This window comes from Eriocheir sinensis, chromosome 57 (genome assembly GCF_024679095.1).
Source record: "Eriocheir sinensis breed Jianghai 21 chromosome 57, ASM2467909v1, whole genome shotgun sequence".
Taxonomy (NCBI): domain Eukaryota; kingdom Metazoa; phylum Arthropoda; class Malacostraca; order Decapoda; family Varunidae; genus Eriocheir; species Eriocheir sinensis.
Genome location: NC_066565.1, coordinates 5,708,799 through 5,718,798, shown reverse-complemented (window position 1 = coordinate 5,718,798; position 10,000 = coordinate 5,708,799). Strand labels below are relative to the sequence as shown.

The window sequence follows — 10,000 nt, the reverse complement described above, 5'->3', positions numbered from 1 at the left end:
GAGAGCGGTGGACGCCTGGAATGGACTGAGGGAAGATGTTGTGACGGCAAAGAGAGTCAAACAGGTTATGGAAAGACTGGAGAATTATGGATGTGGAGACAGAACCAGACAAGTGTAGCTCAGGGCCTGTGTACTACAACTAGGTAAACACACACACACACACACACACACACACACACACACACACACACACACAATTGAGCAAAATGGAAGAAGTAGACAACGAGGAGTTACTATTAAAAGCTTCCTGCAAGAAACATAGAGGTTTGGAACAGACTAAGTGGGGATTCAGTATCAGCGAGGAGTGTGCAAAGCTTTAACCCGTCTGCTGCGATTGGAATGAATTTGGCTTTCACTGGTAGCCTGGTAACATACACTCCCATGTCTTTCTCTGCCTCTGTGGTGGATAGTGGAGTGTTTCCCATGTGGTATTGGTGTGCTGGATATCCCTTCACTGGTAGCCTGGTAACATACACTCCCATGTCTTTCTCTGCCTCTGTGGTGGATAGTGGAGTGTTTCCCATGTGGTATTGGTGTGCTGGATATCCCTTCACTGGTAGCCTGGTAACATACACTCCCAGGTCTTTCTCTGCCTCTGTGGTGGATAGTGGAGTGTTTCCCATGTGGTATTGGTGTGCTGGATATCCCTTCACTGGTAGCCTGGTAACATACACTCCCAGGTCTTTCTCTGCCTCTGTGGTGGATAGTGGAGTGTTTCCCATGTGGTATTGGTGTGCTGGATATCCCTTCACTGGTAGCCTGGTAACATACTCCCAGGTCTTTCTCTGCCTCTGTGGTGGATAGTGGAGTGTTTCCCATGTGGTATTGGTGTGCTGGATATCCCTTCACTGGTAGCCTGGTAACATACACTCCCAGGTCTTTCTCTGCCTCTGTGGTGGATAGTGGAGTGTTTCCCATGTGGTATTGGTGTGCTGGATATCCCTTCACTGGTAGCCTGATAACATATACTCCCATGTCTTTCTCTGCCTCTGTGGTGGATAGTGGAGTGTTTCCCATGTGGTATTGGTGTGCTGGATATCCCTTCACTGGTAGCCTGATAACATATACTCCCAGGTCTTTCTCTGCCTCTGTGGTGGATAGTGGAGTGTTTCCCATGTGGTATTGGTGTGCTGGATATCCCTTCACTGGTAGCCTGGTAACATATACTCCCATGTCTTTCTCTGCCTCTGTGGTGGATAGTGGAGTGTTTCCCATGTGGTATTGGTGTGCTGGATATCCCCTCCCAAGGTGCAGGACTTTACATTTTTCATCATTGAATTGTATCAGCCACTTTTTGATCCATTCCTGTAGCTTGGTGATGTCTTGTAGGAAATCCACAGTCAAGGGGTTAAGGAAAAGTTGGATAAATGTAGATATGGAGACGGGACCACACGAGCGTAAAGCCCAGGCCCTGTGAAACTACAACTAGGTAAATACACACACTCGCACCTTTTCACCCTCCCCATCCCCCACAGATCCCACTCCTTGAAGCTGGTTTGTTCCTCCACGGAAATCGCGTCACAGAGCAGATGAAGGCATTACACACTCACCTGGCCAAGAGGTTCCTGGAGATGAAGACGCAATTGCAGCAGAAGTACGGCGTAGTGGTGAGTAGTGGTGACCCAGTGGTGAGGGTGGTGGTGAGGGGTGGTTATGGAGGCAGGAATAGTGTGGTGATTGGTGGTGAGGGTTAGTGAGGGGTGGTCATGGAGGCAGGAACAGTATGGTGATTGGCGGTGAGGGTTAGTGAGGGGTGGTCATGGAGGCAGGAACAGTATGGTGATTGGTGGTGAGGGTTAGTGAGGGGTGGTCATGGAGGCAGGAACAGTATGGTGATTGGCGGTGAGGGTTAGTGAGGGGTGGTCATGGAGGCAGGAACAGTATGGTGATTGGTGGTGAGGGTTAGTGAGGGGTGGTCATGGAGGCAGGAACAGTGTGGTGATTGGTGGTGAGGGTTAGTGAGGGGTGGTCATGGAGGCAGGAACAGTGTGGTGATTGGTGGTGAGGGTTAGTGAGGGTGGTCATGGAGGCAGGAACAGTGTGGTGATTGGTGGTGAGGTTAGTGAGGGTGGTCATGGGCAGGAACAGTGTGGTGATTGGTGGTGAGGGTTAGTGAGGGGTGGTCATGGAGGCAGGAACAGTGTGGTGATTGGTGGTGAGGGTTAGTGAGGTGTGGTCATGGAAGCAGGAACAGTGTGGTGATTGGTGGTGAGGGTTAGTGAGGGGTGGTCATGGAGGCAGGAAGAGTATGGTGATTGGTGGTGAGGGTTAGTGAGGGGTGGTCATGGAGGCAGGAACAGTATGGTGATTGGTGGTGAGGGTGGTGATGAGGGGTGGTCATGGAGGCAGGAAGAGTGTGGTGATTGGTGGTGAGGGTTAGTGAGGGGTGGTTATGGAGGCAGGAACAGTGTGGTGATTGGTGGTGAGGGTTAGTGAGGGGTGGTCATGGAGGCAGGAACAGTGTGGTGATTGGTGGTGAGGGTTAGTGAGGTGTGGTCATGGAGGCAGGAAGAGTATGGTGATTGGTGGTGAGGGTTAGTGAGGGGTGGTTATGGAGGCAGGAACAGTGTGGTGATTGGTGGTGAGGGTGGTGATGAGGGGTGGTCATGGAGGCAGGAAGAGTGTGGTGATTGGTGGTGAGGGTGAGTGAGTGGTGGTTATGGAGGCACGAACAGAGTGGTGATTGGGGGTGAGGGTTAGTGAGGGGCGGGCATGGAGGCAGGTTCAGTGTGGTGATTGGTGGTGTGGGTGGTGATGAGGGGTGGTCATGGAGGCAGGAACAGTATGGTGATTGGTGGTGAGGGTTAGTGAGGTGTGGTCATGGAGGCAGGAACAGTATGGTGATTGGTGGTGAGGGTTAGTGAGGGGTGGTCATGGAGGCAGGAACAGTATGGTGATTGGTGGTGAGGGTTAGTGAGGGGTGGTCATGGAGGCAGGAACAGTATGGTGATTGGTGGTGAGGGTTAGTGAGGTGTGGTCATGGAGGCAGGAACAGTATGGTGATTGGTGGTGAGGGTTAGTGAGGGGTGGTTATGGAGGCAGGAACAGTGTGGTGATTGGTGGTGAGGGTTAGTGAGGGGTGGTCATGGAGGCAGGAACAGTATGGTGATTGGTGGTGAGGGTTAGTGAGGGGTGGTTATGGAGGCAGGAACAGTATGGTGATTGGTGGTGAGGGTTAGTGAGGTGTGGTCATGGAGGCAGGAACAGTATGGTGATTGGTGGTGAGGGTTAGTGAGGGGTGGTTATGGAGGCAGAAACAGTGTGGTGATTGGTGGTGAGGGTTAGTGAGGGGTGGTTATGGAGGCAGGAACAGTGTGGTGATTGGTGGTGAGGGTTAGTGAGGGGTGGTCATGGAGGCAGGAACAGTATGGTGATGTGAGTTAGAGTGATTCTGTGGTGATTTATTTATTTTATTTATTTATTTTTTTTTTTCTACGTCTATAGTGCCAGTAGGCTTGCTTGAGGGGCCTGGATGGTAGTTGGCCCCAGCCCGTATTGGCGCAGGCAGGTGTTTATAGTGGCGCCATCTTCTCTGTAGCTTGGTGGCGCCCTGTGCATTATTATCAAGATCAAGCTTGGTGGTGTTGTGATGTAGTGTGGTGATCGGTGGTGGTGGTGGTGGTGATGGTGTGTAGGCATGAAGGTAACAGGGGTATGGTGACGTTGTGAGTCCCATGAACATTAAAACAAGTCAGCCTCAAATAAGTGTAAGTTTAACCCTTTCTTTGCGCGTGGTGCGAGACGTGACTGTCCCCTCAGGCGCAGTCAGGCAGCCCAACGGGGGGTCTCTTTTTAACCTCTGTATCTCAAAAACTATTCATCACAGCTAAAAAACAAAAACACCATTGGAAAGAGGAGGTCTAGATCTATAGGAGTCGGTTATGTATGCCTCTCTTGCGAACGTACATGCACGTTCAGGGAGTGTTGAATGTTAACACTTACATTGGTGCGTGCGCGATGATCAGCCATATTGAGGGAACTGCAGACATCTTTCCTTGAGATTCTGGCAAGGGAGTATTGCCAACTGCAATATTTACAACTATTTGGTCAAAGAATCAGTCAGGTGATGGGTGAAGCTATGCAAAAATGCCGCTATATTGGGCAAGAACATCCACCAGTTACTCGTCCGTAGATTTGCCGCGCTGGGCTGATATGATTTTCCACCAAATTTAGTGAAGAACCCACTCAATTGGCAATCCTGTGTTGTGAGAATTAGTGTTGGAACACTCTCATATGTGGGAGATTTGAGTGTGGCTGGAGCTCGCAGCGAGTGTTTAGCACCACCAGCATATACGCCTAACGCTCGCTGTGAGCGTTTAGCAATGAAAGGGTTAAACGTCTTTTTCAGAACGTTTTGAAGAGATAGTGACAAAGGCGAACTATTAACCCATTCTTTCACTCCTCTCTCTCTATCCTTGCACCCTCCCCCCTCACATTCTCAAGAAAATCAAATGTGTGTATAAATGTCTGGTTTTCTGTATTCCTCTCTCTCCTCCTCCTATTCCTCCTTTGGTTCTCTTTATTGTCTTTTTCTCTGTTCCTCTTTATCCTTCTCTTGTTTAGGACGCTGAAAAGATTGTACCAAAGACAGACTCTCCACTCATAATTGACTGACCTCTCTTCTGCCCTCTTGTTCTGTTCTCTCCTTGGAGCAGCACCGAGCGGGGCTTTTCATTGCTTTTTGTTTAGTTTTTCACCCTTGAGCTGCTTCCCTCACTGTAAAAATAAACCTATAATCCATTCTTCCATCCCCCCTTCCTTTACTTTGTTTGTTTTTTTGCCCTTGACACTTGACCTCCCTTACTGTAAAAAAAAAAAAAAGAAAAAAAAAAAAAGAAACTAATAGTCTTTCTTCCATCCCCATGTTTATAGCCCTTGAGCTGTAAAAATAAACCTATAATCCATTCTTCTGTCCCTCTCTCCCTGTTTCCCTTCCTTTGTGTATGTGTTTATAGCCCTTGAGCTGTAAAAATAAACCTGATAATCCATTCTTCCACCCCTCTCTCTCCCTGTTTCCCTTCCTTTGTGTATGTGTTTATAGCCCTTGAGCTGTAAAAATAAACCTATAATCCATTCTTCTGTCCCCATCCCTCCCTGTTTCCCTTCCTTTGTGTATGTGTTTATAGCCCTTGAGCTGTAAAAATAAACCTATAATCCATTCTTCTGTCCCCATCCCTCCCTGTTTCCCTTCCTTTGTGTATGTGTTTATAGCCCTTGAGCTGTAAAAATAAACCTATAATCCATTCTTCTGTCCCTCCCTCCCTGTTTCCCTTCCTTTGTGTATGTGTTTATAGCCCTTGATCTGTAAAAATAAACCTATAATCCATTCTTCTGTCCCTCTCTCTCCCTGTTTCCCTTCCTTTGTGTATGTGTTTATAGCCCTTGAGCTGTAAAAATAAACCTGATAATCCATTCTTCTGTCCCTCTCTCCCTGTTTCCCTTCCTTTGTGTATGTGTTTATAGCCCTTGATCTGTAAAAATAAACCTATAATCCATTCTTCCGTCCCTCTCTCCCTGTTTCCCTTCCTTTGTGTATGTGTTTATAGCCCTTGAGCTGTAAAAATAAACCTATAATCCATTCTTCCACCCCTCTCTCCCTGTTTCCCTTCCTTTTTGTATGTTTATAGCCCTTGAGCTGTAAAAATAAACCTATAATCCATTCTTCCACCCCTCTCTCCCTGTTTCCCTTCCTTTGTGAATGTGTTTATAGCCCTTGAGCTGTAAAAATAAACCTGATAATCTATTCTTCCACCCCTCTCTCCCTGTTTCCCTTCCTTTGTGTATGTGTTTATAGCCCTTGAGCTGTAAAAATAAACCTATAATCCATTCTTCCACCCCTCTCTCCCTGTTTCCCTTCCTTTGTGTATGTGTTTATAGCCCTTGAGCTGTAAAAATAAACCTATAATCCATTCTTCTGTCCCTCTCTCCCTGTTTCCCTTCCTTTGTGTATGTGTTTATAGCCCTTGAGCTGTAAAAATAAACCTGATAATCCATTCTTCCACCCCTCTCTCTCCCTGCCCCCTTTAACCCCTCCCCCCTCCACAGGATATGCCGGCAGACATCAAGCTGCTGGTTCAGACGTTCCAGGCCGCCAACGACACAGGAGGACACTTGGCCCGCAGCTCACAGCACTACCACACTTCCACCGCCTCCATCGCCCTGCACGAGTAAGACAGCCGCCGCGCTAATGCCTCTTGGTTGGCGGCTATTATTATTATTATTTGTGGTAGCGAGATTCTTTTTTTTTTTTTTTTTTTTTTTTCCATTGACCTGCTTCCTTTTACTGTTTATTTATTATTATTTTTATTTTGCTGATTTCATTTATTTTTATTTTATTTTATTTATTTATTTTTTTCCCTTGAACTGTTTCCTTTATTTATTTATTTTTTATATTTTTTTTTTATATTGATTGGTTATTTTTTTTTTTACATTCAACTATTGCATTTTATTTTATCTATTTTTATCCATATATTTATCTATTTCATCTTTATTGATCTTATTTATCTTATCTGTTTTGCCAGTTTATTTATTTATTTATTTATTTTTTATTCAACATTTTAATTATCTCATTTATTTGTTTATTTGGCTCCCTAGTTTGTGTGTTTCTCTCTCTCTCTCTCTCTCTCTCTCTCTCTCTCTCTCTCTCTCTCTCTCTCTCTCTCTCTCTCTCTCTCTCTCTCTCTCTCTCTCTCTCTCTCTCTCTCTCTCTCTTTTGTCTCCCTTTCTTTTTTTGTTTTTTTCTCCTTTTCCTATTTTTATGTATATTCTCTCTCTCTCTCTCTCTCTCTCTCTCTCTCTCTCTCTCTCTCTCTCTCTCTCTCTCTCTCTCTCTCTCTAACAGTTAATATTTTTTTGTCATTTTCCAGGAATTTCTACATTTTCACATTATTTTTTTCACTCCTATACAGATATTATTATTATTATTATTATTATTATTATTATTATTATTATTATTATTATTATTATTATTATTATTATTATTATTTTTCTACTCTATTTCTTCTCCTTTTTCTCCTCAATTATCAACAAAGGGTCGGAAACTATCAATCCTGCTTCTGCGCGTGATTCACCTATGCACTCCGGCCGTTCCGTGATTGTTTTTCCGTGTTTAGTAATGAATGCCAGTCCTTTCTTTTCTTTCCCCTTCCTTTCCTACTGTTTCCATTGTGTTTCCTGGTCTTATTTTCTTTATTTTCTCATTTTTTTTATTTTTAACCCGGTAGCAGTGACGGGCCAAATTTGTGGCTTTACCGTGTAGCAGCGACGGGCCAAATTTGTGGCTTTACCATGTAGCAGTGATGGGCCAAATTTGTGGCTTTACCATGTAGCAGTGACAGGCCAAATTTGTGGCTTTACCATGTAGCAGTGATGGGCCAAATTTGTGGCTTTACTATGTAGCAGTGACAGGCCAAATTTGTGGCTTTACCGTGTAGCAGCGACGGGCCAAATTTGTGGCTTTACCATGTAGCAGCGACGGGCCAAATTTGTGGCTTTACCATGTAGCAGCGACGGGCCAAATTTGTGCCATGATATAAACCTCCCAAAAAAGATGATACATAATCTGATCACAAATGCTTTGATATATATTATGAAATGGTTTGTGTGAGGGGTGATTTTTTCTCATTTTTCTCGCTTGGAGGGACCATTAAGAAACATGATCCTCGCTACTACCGGGTTAATGGTCCCTCTAAGCGAGAAAAATGAGAAAAAATCACCCCTCACACAAACCATCTCATAATACATATCAAAGCACTTGTGATCAGGTTATGTATCATCTATTTTTGGGGGGGGTTATATCATGGCACAAAATTGGCCCATCGCTGCTACATGGTAAAGCCACAAATTTGGCCCATCGCTGCTACATGGTAAAGCCACAAATTTGGCCCGTCGCTGCTACAAGGTAAAGCCACAAATTTAACCGTTAAGCCACAAATTTGCCGTCTGCTACATGGTAAAGCCACAAATTTGGCCGTCACTGCTACCGTACTGTAAGCCACAAATTTGGCCCGTCGCTGCTACACGGTAAAGCCACAAATTTGGCACGTCACTGCTACACGGTAAAGCCACAAATTTGGCCCGTCGCTGCTACCGGGTTAAGTGGAAACAGAAATAAAAAAAATTAGAAAATAAAGAAAATGAGACCAGGGAACACAATGGAAAGAGTAGGAAGGGAAGAGAGAAGAAGAGAAAGGAAGGGCATAGTAAGAGGAGGAGGAGAAGGAGATCAGTCGTTAGAGGAGAGTTTATTGGAGGACGTTTCTCTGTGTTTTTGTTTTTGTAGCGATGTAATCTGATCCCCTCTGCTCCTCATCCTCCTTTTTTCCTGTTCCTTCATTCTTCTTTAGTTTCCGCTTTGTTGTGGTTTTCTTTGTTCCTTTTCATTCTCATTCTCTCAATCCCCCTTCATCTCTTTCCTCCCTTCTTCTGCTCACTCCCTTCATCTTCTCTCTCCCTTCATCTTCCTTCCTTTTCCTTTCTCCCTTCATCTCCTTCCTTCCTTCTTCTGCTTACTCCCTTCATCTTCTCTCTCCCTTCTTCCTCCCTTCATCTTCCTTCCTTTTCCTTCCTCTCTTCATCTCCTTCCTTCCTCCCTTCTCCTTCCTCCCTTCATCTTCCTTCCTTTTCCTTCCTCCCTTCATCTTCCTTCCTTTTCCTTCCTTCCTTCATCTCCTTCCTTCCTTCTTCTCCTTCCTCCCTTCATCTTCCTTCCTTTTCCTTCCTCTCTTCATCTCCTTCCTTCCTTCTTCTCCTTCCTCCCTTCATCTTCCTCCCTTTGTTTCCTTTTTGGTTTAGTTTTCCTCCCATTCTTCCTCTTTATCCTCCTCCCTTAGTCTCCCTTCTCCCTTCATCTCCTTCCTCCCATTCTTCCTCTTTATCCTCCTCCCTTAGTCTCCCTTCTCCCTTCATCTCCTTCCTCCCATTCTTCCTCTTTATCCTCCTCCCTTAGTCTCCCTTCTCCCTTCATCTCCTTCCTCCCATTCTTCCTCTTTATCCTCCTCCCTTAGTCTCCCTTCTCCCTTCATCTCCTTCCTCCTTTCTTTTCCTTTCTCCCTCTGTTTCTTCTTTCATCTCTTCTCCTCCTTTGCAGACGTGCTTCAAATACTGGCTGGGCTATATCAGTTTATCCAAGTATAGGCCAATGATAATAATAATAATAATAATGATGGTAATAGCAATAAGCCTTAGGTAAATTTGGGTTAATTGTCATTCACCTGTATCTTACGAGTGTGTGTGTGTGTGTGTGTGTGTGTGTGTGTGTGTGTGTGTGTGTGTGTGTGTGTGTGTGCTCAGATTCGCTTGCCTTGTCAATAACCCAAATGTACTAATATACACAGAAAGATATTATCTCTCTCTCTCTCTCTCTCTCTCTCTCTCTCTCTCTCACATATTCTTTTTATTTCATTTTGCTATGTTGCCCTGCATGTGTTTTTGTTTGTTTGTTTGTTTGTGCTTACTATTGTGTATGCGTGTGTGTGTGTGTGTGTATGTGTGTGTGTGTGTGTGTGTGTGTGTGATGGCTGTGCACGATTTTGTTTGAATTTGTTTGCTTGTTTGTTATTTTTAAGTTGTTTGCATTACGGTTAATCTATTTTCACGTTTTATGAGAGAGAGAGAGAGAGAGAGAGAGAGAGAGAGAGAGAGAGCATCATTCTCATAAAAAATGTTTAACAGCTTTCTAATCCTCACAGGTAACACACACACACACACACACACACACACACACACACAAACACGAGGGATAAAAGTTGGATAAATGCAGATACGGAGACGGGACCACACAAGCGTAAAGCCCAGGCCCTGTAAAACTAGAACTAGGTAAATACAAACACACACACACACACACACACACACACACACACACACACACACACACACACACACACCTCACCTCACAACCAAGAGTTCACAGGTTCGAGTCCTGGGCGTAGCGGAGACAAATGGGCAGCCTCCTTCACTCCTCGCGCCCCGTCCACCCCGCAGTGAATGGGTGCTGGGTGCC

General features: G+C 45.1%; 1 protein-coding gene across 3 annotated transcripts in view; it reads left to right on the top strand.

The window, feature by feature from the left end:
* The window catches only part of LOC126984724 (dedicator of cytokinesis protein 5-like), a 38,951-nt gene that overhangs the window by 11,135 nt on the left and 17,816 nt on the right, over window positions 1–10,000 (top strand). For all 3 annotated transcript variants that reach the window (XM_050838731.1, XM_050838729.1, XM_050838728.1), the window contains exons 9-10: window positions 1,476–1,607; window positions 6,046–6,167. In XM_050838731.1, the coding sequence (XP_050694688.1) occupies window positions 1,476–1,607; window positions 6,046–6,167 (254 nt within the window). The remainder of the gene's footprint in view (window positions 1–1,475; window positions 1,608–6,045; window positions 6,168–10,000) is intronic.